The sequence below is a fragment of the Lactuca serriola genome, chromosome 4 (assembly GCF_051521515.1).
Source record: "Lactuca serriola cultivar US96UC23 chromosome 4, Lser_US96UC23_V15, whole genome shotgun sequence".
Taxonomy (NCBI): domain Eukaryota; kingdom Viridiplantae; phylum Streptophyta; class Magnoliopsida; order Asterales; family Asteraceae; genus Lactuca; species Lactuca serriola.
In genome coordinates, this window is record NC_136411.1 from 47,316,127 (window position 1) to 47,329,261 (window position 13,135).

The following is a 13,135-nucleotide window of genomic DNA, read 5'->3' on the forward strand; positions in this document are numbered from 1 at the left end:
TGATACAAAGAAAACTGAGTGGGTCAGGCTTGGGAGCCTGGTGAGCATATAGGGTTTTCATCCCACAATGTTATATCATATATTTATAAATATAAAACATTCAAACTTGCACAATTTCACCATATAGAGGCAACTCTTCAACCTACCCCATCGATCCTCACAATGACACGATCTAAACTCTCGCATCAAATATTTTTCCTCTTTACCTGATCCCTACTCATGGATCTAAAACTATCCTCTTCACCTGATCCATACTCACGGATCTAAAACTACCTGATCCATACTCACGGATCTAAAACTAACCTCCTGATCTGATCCATACTCCCGGATCAATAATTGCACCCAATCCATACTCCCGGAATAGGGACAATTAACTATGCCTTAATCCTGATCTGATCCATACTCCCGGATCTATAACTGTGCCCAATCCATACTCCCAGACTAGGGACAATTAACTTAATCTTAATCCATATCTGATCCATACTCCCGGATCTATAACTGTGCCCAATCCATACTCCCGGACTAGGGACAATTAACTCAATGTTAATCCATATCTGATCCATACTCCCGGATCTATAACTGTGCCCAATCCATACTCCCGGACTAGGGACAATTAACTTAATCTTAATCCATACTCCCGGACTAAAAGCAAGTTTATCTCTTTACCTGATCCATACTCACGGATCTAAAACTAACCTCTTAATTTGATCCCTACTCACGGATCTAAACTAACCTCTTGATTTGATCCCTACTCACGGATCTAAACTAACCTCTTGATCTGATCCCTACTCACGGATCTCATCTACCCATGTCCTACCCAACATATTTGTAGATATAAAATACATATATAGTTTAACTCATTAAAAATCTATATAGTTCATCCATTCCACCAATACCTCAAATAAATAATATATAAACACATAGCACGTATTTCGTAGCAAATACTTCATACTTATGTGTTAGAAGAAAGTAACCACACACTCACACATATAAACCACAATATACTTAATACACTCAAACCATACTTGTATTATTATCGTGTTTATGAAAGGTAGTATACACTCACTTGATCAGAAGATGATCGGACAGCACTACGACTTGCAGAAGTAGTAATCCTCAGCAGATCTGGAAGATTTCTACAAAAATCAAACTTCTCGCGGGCAGAGCTTCGGCTCGGGAACCGCACTTCTCGGGATCTTCGGGATCTCGGAACTTGCTTCGGGTCTCGGGATGATACCAGGGCTTCGGGGGTACTTCGGGATGGCTATAGAGGGTATCAGGAGTGAGAGAGAGAAGCTGGAGCAACCCAAACTCGGCTGACCCTCGATTTCTATTTATAGGGCCATTTTCAGGTCTCACGTCGTGACTTTTAAGGCTCACGTCGTGGGGATTGATCGTCACTGCATGCGTCACTCATCCACTTGGGTCTGACAGCTTCGGAAGGTCAAATCTCAAAATTCACGTCGTGAACTCTGACACAGTACCGGGTTGCGTGCCCCGAACTTCAGAAATTCATAACTTTCGCATACGAACTCCGTTTTCGACGTTCTTTATATCGACGGGAAAGTGAGATTATGATCTACAACTCTCGATTAGACTCCATTGGCTAATTTTGACTTTATTTTTAATATATTATAAATATATTACTTTTAGTAGGCCGGGACAGGAAAACTCCGTTCGAAATTCATAACTCCTTCATCTGAACTCCGTTTTCGTCTGTCTTTTTATCGTTTTACTACAATTAATGAGATCTTCAATTCTCATTTAGATTGTTCCGGCTAAAAACCGCTCGGTCTCAAATCGAGCATTCGGGCGGCATACCGCTAAGTCGAAACTTCGAAAAATCATAACTTCCTCATACGAAGTCAGATTTGGGCGTTCTTTTTATGCATGCTCATGGTTTAACGTAATCTACGACTTTCATTTAGATTTCTAAGGCTAAATATCACTCTAACGTAAATTCACTTTTTACGTCGCGCTGTGTCGTGCCTGTTCTGTCGCGAAACTTCGACAGGTCATAACTTCTTCGTTATAACTCGGATTTCAGCGTTCTTTATATGTACGGAATCCTTGTAACATATACTACAACTTAGTTAAGATTATTCATTCTAAATAATATTTCATCAAAAATTCATTTTTTTGACGCCTATCGTCTCTAAATTGACTAGCCCTGATCTACGGGCGTTACACAAGATTTGGCCAATAATAAAATATAAAGTAATACACATAACCTAGCTGTCTTTATCTGGGTAACGCAACCTACCAGGTAAAACCAAATATCAGGGAATGTAGAAATGCCTATAAAAGCTTTCGAAGACACAAGGATCATGTAATGTTTTAAGAACAAACGAACTCTTGCGGTTTATATAACTTCAAACTGACATTTGAATTAGGCATCGGAGAGCAATACCGAGGTCCACCACTTGGTATGGCTTTCTAACCTATTGTTTGTCTCTTGTTTGTAATGTGTACTCCAAAGTGCTCATTAGATAAGGTTATCACTAACCAACTACAATGCACTTGAAGAACCACATAGCAACATTAACGGCATCCATATCATAAAAATGAGAGATGCATTTACAATAGCAACATAGTAAATGCCAATAACACTATAACGCATTACCGCAAGCCAAGGGGGAAACCCGATCATACAAGAAAGAGAATGAAACATTGCTCTTGCACCAAGATATTCACAACTCACCAAAGCCAAAGAAAGCAAAATAAAGGGCGACGGGCCGAATATTAATACATAGATGTATCCACGATATATGTCCATCGAAGATAATGTGACAACGGAAGTTCGACTTAAAATATGTTTTTTACTTTAGTAAATATCTTGGTTTTTAATTCGAAAAATATATTTTTCAGTTTTTTAAGCAAAATCTTGAAGGCATAACACTTCAACGTTTTTTATTTAACATAAACGAATAAATTGTAGCACTCATTTTCACTTATAAAAGTTAATAAATATAAAATTTTGTTTATAAAAATGAAAGTGAATATATTCTTTTTTGGCTAAAATTATCAACATAAAAGGTGTAGTAGTCGTCAAGATGAACACGTCGATACTAAGAACGTCGAAAATAGAGTTTATATAAAGAGGTTATGATTTTTATAATTTTTGACGAAAATAATAACAAATATAATGATGTTAATAATATAGTATGTGGGCACTTTTTCTTTCTTATGTTTTTTCATAATATTTTAACATATTTTTCACATATAAGAATCTTTTTTTAACAAAAAAAACGTTTAAAAAAAAGATTTTTATATATAGAAAAGAAGTTTTTTTTTATGTAAATATATTTTTTTTTGTATAAATATGATTTTATAAAGAAAAAAAAAACATATTCTAAACTAAATTTTGAAAAAAAAATGTAAAAACACTAAATTTAGGATTAAATTTGTAAAAAAAAATTCTGAAATTTATGCCAAAAGTGTAAATTTTGGATAAAATTTAAAATCTAGGTCAAAGTGAATAAAATTTCTAGTATTCGGGACTTAATTGAAATATATATATATATATATATATATATATATATATATATATATATATATATATATAAACTTAATCGAATATAAGTTAAAATATAAAACTTTATTGTAGATTTCCTTACTTATAATAAGAACAAATTTTGTTCATTATAGTGGGAAAAAAGTCATCTAATTTATTTAGAATGGAAAATTAAAAGAGATAGATAAAAAGAATATATTATTTTACTTTTTTTTAGATAATAATTTAAAACTTACCTACAAATAACTCATAACTAGTCACTGTAGCAATTGAAAATTTCTCTTCACCAATTTCATATATATATATATATATATATATATATATATATATATATATATATATATATATATATATATATATATATATATATATATTAAAAGAGATGCCCCTTATGAACAGTTTCATTCTCCTCTTCGTTACTTTTCTTTTTTAACATGTTCTATGTAACGTGTCTTCCACCGCCTTTGCTTTTACTACGTGTCCTCCACCGCAACCATCGTCCAATAGATACACACCGCCATATAGTCTCCTTCTAAAAGAACCTATCTCAATTTACTCACCTTCGATCTCTCACCAACACAACAAAGTGATCCCGATGATATAAGCGTTGAAAAAATCTTAATCTCTTATTAGAGGAGTTATAATTTTATAAAAGATAAGAACTAAATGCGTTAATAACGCTATTAATGTCAAGATAGCATATAGAGATCGATTTAGTTTTGGCTAACATCACTAAAAGGAAAATCGTAGTAACCCGTAAAATAAGGACTTTGAAAGGAAAATTGTCAAAAACGAAGTTCGTATGAAGGAGATACGATTTTTAGAAAAATATAAAATACTGGTTAAAAACGAAAGTCAAAATTTGGCAACGCGACCTTAAGGAAAGTTGTAATAGTAGAAGTGGACTCCACAAATATATAAAGTGCGTGAGTAACAAGATTAATATAAGGAATATATGAATTTTTATAGAAGATTTAGGGTGCATGACAGGTGCATGTCATGCGCGGTGCGCACACCTGACACCAAGATTCGTTGAATATTAGGGAGACATGGACCATCAGAAGTGTGACATGTGGCAATCTCTGGATTGAGTCACGAAGCGAGTGCACGTTGCGCATGGAGTGCGCCGTGCACACAACCTCTATAAATACATGTGCTCACTTTCTAATTTTCTCATCCCAAACACTCTCTCTATACCTCTCAATCTATTCCGGAGACCCTCCTAATGATGCAAAGCTTCTTATGCAATAACTAGGATGCTTCAGAATACGCTACTAGAGCGAGTAGACGGCCACTATTTTACTGTTTTAAATGTTTTATTGGGGGGAAATACAAGCTTATCAAATGGTTTTATCAAAATATATTTATAGTTGTAGATATCAAATCATTTTATAAAACTTAAAAGCCTTAGGATAATATAGCTATAGATACTATGTCTAGTTATAAGCTAGGATATTATACCTAAGAGATATGATGTCTGATAATCTAGGAAGAGATAATACATAGATGTTATAATGGCCAAATCTTTAGGATAACTTAGTACCTAGAAGTTATGTTGGTCAAATAAACGAATATGCACTGTACTTAGTTGTTACTCTGCCAAAATATCTTGTTTTCAAATAACCATAATTAGGGTGTACATATATATACACAAAATAATTATGATATCAAAGATTATAATTATCAAATATAAAACAAAAGATTTATATTGTGATAATTATAGGAAATCCCTAGGAAGGATTAAGATGAAAGATAAAAGATAAAAACCTAAGGTCAATGCGTTAGTGAGCTGTTCATTCATCCAAAGGCCTTGATTAAATTCAGCATTCCCAATATACCTATAATCGTTAATCTTGCGAGAGCTAGAAAGATATGTATAGATCTATACTAAGGATGGAAAAAAAACCCGAACCCGACGGGGAAACCCGAAACCCGATTATTTCAGGTTGGGTAATGGGTCATTATCGGGTTCAGGGTAGGGAGTGGGTTATCCTCGGCCCGACTCGACCCGCCCGGATTATATATATATATATATATATATATATATATATATATATATATATATATATATATATATATATATATATTGTTAATTGCATGCATTCAAAGATAAAATATATACTGTAGACAATCTTTTTAATTATTAACAATCCGGTGTGAAAGATCTTTTTTTATATTTTGACGTATTACACTAAAATTAAATCAAATAATTTTTAATATAACGTCAAGTTAATTTTATTAAAGTGATTCATCATATTTTTAATTTAAAAAGGAGACTAGAACACGTATTTTTATAAAACATCGGGGGTACCCTAAAACTAAATAAAGATTTCATTATGAATTGTTGTAAACCCGATAAGATACCCGAAACCCGACGGGAAAACCCGAACCCAACGGGGCGCCCCGATAAGATACCCGAAAGATATCGGGACGGGTTTGGGAAACCATGCCCCGCCCTGAACCCGCCCCATTGTCATTCCTAATCTATACGGGGATTGACAATCCCACATGCGATTTCTAGCTACAATCCAGGTAGGATAACTTTCTTGTTATTCACTATTCGACGTCCGATGAAGTGTCATGGCGGGGCACAATTATTATTCAAACAACATCGATTATGAGGGCTCATGGTAATACATTAGATCACCTTGGAGTTCAGACTATCATTAGGGACACTTTGAAATAATAGATAAAATACATTAGTATCGTTAGATAGACTACAATGATGGTAAATTAAGATTAATAAATATATCCTTATAAGATAATAAGATAGGATCGTTAGATATCATGGAAGATAATATGATAGGATCGTTAGATATCCTGTAAGATAATAAGATAGGATCGTTAGATATCCTGAAAGATAGTAAGCTAGGGTTGATAAAATACATTAGGAAAGACTTTTCTAAAAGAAAAAGGATTCTTAAATTAATAAAACACAATAAAATCCGAAAACTATAAAAACTTGTGCACTCACCAACATTATATTGATGTTTTCAAAAATTGCATGTGTTCTTAGGATGGAGTAGAGATCCAATCAAGAAAGGATATCGACATGGAAACTTGTAGATTTTTGCTAAATAGGTAATTATGATTAGCGCTCTATGATTTGGGAAATCTTTATACCGTCACCACTCAGTATTTTCCATCATCGGCCGGGGAGGGTGTGGCAATCATGTTTCACTATACAATAGGAAAATAACTTTCAATATACTCAACACAAGATCGTTAGGGAGAAACTATGAAATGCTCAAAACGACATGTTTTGTCTCGAAACAACATGGTTTTGTCATCTTAGGGTTCCTTTCTCCATGTTGGATATTGAATTTGTTAATAGTTACTTTGTCTAAAACTACATCGCGACATGTTTTGTTAGACTAGCCGGATTCGGTCGCTACCGATGCTCGCTGAGGGGTCAATAAGTAGGAGGCACACCACCCCTAGCTCTCGCTAGGGGACTTGCTAAGCAAAGTCGTTATAGACGTAGCGAGAGGAGAGAATGGGAAAGAGATTGTTGTGATTGGTTCTCCCATCTTTGACCATATTGCACTTTCCGTTTCACCATTCAAACCTACAAAATTCCTCTGCTACTTTTAATTAAAAAAAAACGTTTTTACCTATAAAATTCTAAATTTCAAATTATAATTCAACTACTATAAATTAACACTACACTTTCAACATTTCATACACACAAAAAATATCATTATCTTTCTCACAAATACTCTCAATTTACCAAACATAAATGTCTTCATTTACCCAAAACAAAACATTAAGAAAAAAAAAACTTCAAACTTTCCATCACTAAACCTTCCACCTCCAAACCCTCAATCACAAAAACCTCCCATCACCAACATGTTATCGACCTTCATTTGCTCAACCCATTCATTCACCCGCTAGTTACTACTATCCTAGTATGGTTCCATAAATGTTTCCATTCAACCTATACCATTTTACACAAACCAACCCCAAACTAATTTCTAATCCCAACTTTTACCTCGTCCAAATTTCTATATTTGATCCGTTTGAGACAGTTCAAGAAACCCAATTCTTTTCACAACCTCAACCCTAACTAATTTTCAATCCCAACCATACTGCCTACTCGATGAGTCAACCGATTCTTCCAATGAAAGACCAGGTCAAGAGTCGTTTTAAGAACCCGGAGTCGAACCAAAAGGAAAAAGTAAAGGAAAAGGGAAGGCTCCATGTAAAGGATGGACATATGATGAAGAAAGGACATTCACGCAAGAATGGCTAGATGTGTCGGAGGATCCGGCGACGGGCGACGACCAAGATTCAACAACCTATAAAAAGAGTTTGGAATAGTTTTTGTGACCGAATGAAAAAGGAGTATCGCAATCCTAATCAAATTTACTAGAAATGGAGGACCGTCAACAAAGCCTCAATGAAGTTCAATGACATCTATATGAACGCGACCTGTAACCCCAAAGCGATGCAAATAAGGTGAATGTCTTCTCAAAAGTTTGTAAGATTTATAAGGCGAAAGTCGAAAAACCTTTTGGCAATGAGCCGTTTTGGGCAATTGTGAAGGACAAACACAAATGACTTAATTTAAAATGATTACGCGGGCATATCCAAATGAAGCAAAACTTCATGGTCAACCCACGGTCAATCTTCTGATGCGCATATCGAGAGGATTTACCTCAATAATGAAGATCCATATGAAGCTTCAACTCGTCTGATGGGACGAGACAAAGCAAAAAGAAAGTTGAAGGGAGCACAAAGTTCAACGAGTGAAATGGAAGAGATAAGGAGCGAGTTCCAAAGGTTGGACGCTAAGCTTGATGGTTTTTTGGAATTAGGAAAGGAAAAAGAAATTAACTGTACGCTAAAACTTTTCTTAAACCCGTGACGATTTTCAACTACAAGGAAGGGTATTGCTAAACAATACAAGTGGGATAGGCCGTAGTATTTTTATGTCGATGTAGTTTTAGTTTAAGTCAAGTTTTTAGGTTTTAAGTAAGTTTTTAGATAGTAACTCAAGTTTTAATTTTTTTTAATCGTATTATATACTTTAAAATTATTGTAACATTTTTTTATTAATATTAAGTGTTTGTCTTTAAAAAAATATAATTTATGCAATATTAAAGGTTTGTGTATTAAAAAAATCTAATTTATTTTAATCTGAAAAAACATATAATTAATTTAAATTTGGAAAAGACAATCGTAAATTAAGAAAACATAATTTACTTAAATTAGAAAAAATCAAATAATTTATTTGAATTTGAAAAAGAAAATTAAAAAAAGAACGTGTTAAGAGTATTATTATTCCCTATAAAATATTAAGGATAAAGTACTAGAGATGATAGACAAAAAAAAAATGACATCACATCAAAAAAGTAATGTGTCAAAGTGCTAGGAATGCTACCAGGTTCCCCGCCCTTAGATGATATAAACATTTTGCGTCTCCCTACTCAAGTTTGTGTCTCATTGGATGTGTTTGGCAAAAATAGATGATAACGAGTAGCTTATAGGTGGTAGTGGGTAGCTTATAGTTGATAGCATTTTGTTCAACGTTATATGAAGTAGTTATTTGATTTGGAGCGTTTTGTTTAAACTAAACGTTAAAAGATTATAGTATCAAGTGACATTTTCTGTTCAAAACGAAATATTTTATCAAACGCTAAAAAATAAAATCTCTTAAAGTTTCCAAACCCTCTGTACCAAATAAAATCTCTTAAAGTTTCCAAACCCTCTGTACCAAACATACCTATTATGTGAACATATCTTTACATATACCTAATTCGATCTAATTTTGCAGGGCAAAAGGACCTCCGATATAGACAGGGCGGCCGATGTCATTTTCAAATAGATCCAGATAAGTAAACTGAATTTATACGCAATAAGAACCTATATCACTCGTACTCGTAATTAAATGTATATAAATATCGCCATGTGCTATCTTGTTTGAATTTATCTACCTCCCTAAATAATTCAATTAAATAAAAAAGAAAAAATCACTGGATCATTAGACAAGTAAAAGAATTTAATAAAATAAAATTGATTATTTCGTAATCATCACCCAATCATCTTTTTCTTCCATCATCTTCCTCCATACACTTCTTTTTCTCATCCCATCTTCACCACCACCACAAACACCGACTCCACCACCTGTAGTAAAATCACTTCCACTCACCGCCGCCACCGCCATCCTTCATCAGGCGGCAAACTTACTTTGTGCTTTGTTTTCTCTGCCCCATCAACCGCTAACAACCACCTAATTAAAGCTTATTTAATTCATTATCACCACCGACGAAAAACAACATGATCACTGACTTCCCTGCTGCCATCATCGCCGCCACCCGGAAAAAGATTTCTGCTTTCCTCCGCCGGGACTTCATCAAGCCTGCAGCTTACTTTATTCTCCTCTTCCTGACGTATTACCTTGGTTACTTATCGGCTGTTTCAAAGAATCCATTATGTGAACCACACCGGCACTACTCCACCACCACCACCACCAACAACACCACCAACATGATCAAACCACCATCACAAGCTGCTGCCGTGGACCACTACCAATTCAAGACTCGATGCGGTGATCCGATTCCCTCCCAGCTCATCCGCCAATCAATCCTCAACCGCGTATTCAACGGAACATCCCCCTATCATGATTTCCCTCAACCCCACATCAAACCTCTCTTACGTCAGCAAAGAATCAAAGGGTGGGGATCAACTGGGGCTGTCTTCAAGAACCTGATCAATAAAGTACGACCCAAAACCATCATAGAATTGGGTACCTTCCTTGGCGCCTCCGCTATACACATGGCTGAGTTGACCCGTCAACTCGGTCTCGACACTCAAATTCTATGCATCGATGACTTTCGTGGTTGGCCCGGTTTACCAAACCAGTTTCGAGACATTAAAATGGTTAACGGTGACACGATGCTGATGTACCAATTTATGCAAAACGTGGTTCAGTTTAATGCAACGGAAGCTATTATATTTATGCCATTTTCGACCGGGTCAGCTCTCGAGACGCTCTGTGCGTGGGGTGTGACCGGCGATCTGATTGAAGTTGACGCCGGCCATGATTTTCACTCTGCATGGTCGGACATTAATCGTGCATATAAACTGTTGAGACCAGGTGGGGTTATTTTCGGGCATGATTATTTTACGGTGGCAGATAACAGAGGTGTTAGACGGGCGGTTAATATGTTTGCCCGAGTCAACGGCCTTCGAGTTAAGGCCGATGGCCAACACTGGGTACTTGGCTCCTTGTGAGTTCTGACAGATCTTACGTTATCTGCATAACTTTACTGTAAACGTACTTAAAAGGACGATTGCTACATCCACAATTACTCTTCACGTCCAAATTAAATTTCTAAATAATAAACTAATTCCATGAGTTAAGGCTCTCAAAACACAAAAGTAGAAAGCTTTGTTAGAAAATTGAGTAATTAAACACATATAAATGCCTTTTAGATAAAGAATGATAAATTTTATATTTGTAAAAATAGCCATTTAATTCGAAACAAGGGCATTATGGAGGAACCTTTGACATACCGGAGGAGTAGCATTTCGGAATGTATTTTTTTTTCCCGGAGAATATGGCTTTATGTATTTTTTTGTGTATGTTATTTTTTCTTTTTATGTATATTTTTATTTGTTTTTAATGAGCAATTAAAACTTTGTCATTTTCTTGTGGAAAAATTGAACTTTGTGCGTTCATTCTCGTGTTTTATTATGGTTTTTAAAAAATAACTATTCGTATGGTAAATAATAACAAACAAAAGTAATAATTACATAAACTTAAATATGTTTTAAATAGTATATAATGTTCGAATGGACCCCTATTTTTTATTGGTACCTTTATAATTTCCGTAATTCATTTGCGAAATGTGATCGTCCACATTTTGGTTAAACCCTCTATCCTTCAAGATTTTCTAGTGAGAAACATCTCTAGGAACAAACATAAGACACTCAACAATCATCTTTCACGTTAGACTGTTGTGGTACGTTTGCATCCTTTATAAGGGTGATTTTGAAAGTCTCAAGGTGGTTACATCAATGAGTTTGGTACCCCTATAGTTGATACCCACTAGGAGTTTGTGGATACGGGCCCGCATAGCTATAAACCAAGATTCATCTTCTGAAAAATAGTTGTCCACCTAGTGAGTATCGTATATAATCATTGTGACTGTCTTGAAATCTAACACTCCCAAAAACCAATGGACATGCGGTATATTGATAGGGATGTAAAGTTGCATAAAATGTTGAAATTAAGTAATCTTTAGATAACATTTTCTTATAAGTGATTATTACTCATGTAATGACCATGAAATATAAGTATATCGTATCACACTCAGACAAAGCTGAGTAAATGGATCCATGAGGCATGTTACACCAGTCCTTAAGTTGTCGATACAAATGTCCACCTAACATCATCAGGTCTTCGCTCTATCATTAACAAAATCTAGAGCATGATGTGTTGTCAATCAACACATGTACACAATAAAGTAAGTGACCAAAGTGGATGTTTAATGTGTAATGATCACATACGTATATAATTTACATCACATTCCAACCATCCAGAGTCATAGTCCCCATATAAGTGCGTCTATAACTCCATTGTCGGTATATAAGTGAGAAAATGATGGCGAAAATCTAGTAAAACATCTTGGTGTTCCTATAGATTGTGAATGCTAGGGTTTATACAATTGTTCAACAGTGCTTGGAGTTGGTGTGCAACATCTTTCCTTTTCATTTGTACCTATGGGGACTTCATCCATGCATATAGATGCTTTTGTCGATATGGACGCCTAAAAGCTAGCGGTGGTGATTTGTACTTTTCCCGTGGAATCACTTTTACATTCGACGAGTCATTATATGCAGACATCTGCTCATGTTCTTCATTCAGTGGCTACAAAGGCGTACCTAACCCATATCCATTGTTCTATAAGTCATTTTCTTGTGGAGTACCAATGTCATTTAATTATAAACAATGCAATTACGGGTATAACATAAAGTTAAACAAAAATATACAGGCGTAAAATAATTTACAATGTACCTCCCCATGTGAGGTACCACCATCATCTTCAACACCTTTTTGGATATGTTATGGAAGCATGGCTATTGTAGCTTCGAGTTATACAACATGCATCTCATGTGCTATCAACTGCTCACAACATTCATTAACGTCCTTTTACAACTCAAAAATAATTTAGCCCTTATCAGTTGATGGTACGGTGGGTAGTGGTGGGTAGGCCTGCCAATCGTGTCGTGTTCGGGTTGGCATGTCGCGGGTTGGCGAGTCAAAATATGCCAACCTAAACACGACCCATTTAAATATACAGGTCACTTGTTGGCGGGTCACGGGTTGGCGGGTTTGGAACATAAACCCATATATGACCCATCAACCCATTTATTTATACGGGTTCACAGGTTGGCGGGTTCGTAGCTCAGATTTGGGCTTGTGGGTCAGATTCTATAAATAAAATTGACAATTAAACATGAATAAATTCTTGATGGTTGATGTAAACATATCCGAATTTTAGACATTTAAGTTTTAAACATCAAAATGAAAATTAAAAACATTCATAGAAACATTTTACAGACTTAGCCTTATAGGTTACGACTTACAACCTTAGACCATCCACCATGAGTCAA

At 35.2% G+C, this 13,135-nt stretch overlaps 1 protein-coding gene across 1 annotated transcript; it reads left to right on the forward strand.

The window, feature by feature from the left end:
- The first annotated feature begins 9,395 nt into the window (after positions 1-9,395).
- On the forward strand, positions 9,396-11,163 carry LOC145101504 (uncharacterized). The gene has a single exon (XM_079038714.1). It carries the CDS (start codon positions 9,794-9,796, stop codon positions 10,748-10,750), a length of 957 nt encoding a protein of 318 aa, XP_078894840.1. The 5' UTR covers positions 9,396-9,793; the 3' UTR covers positions 10,751-11,163.
- The last annotated feature ends 1,972 nt before the right edge of the window (positions 11,164-13,135 follow it).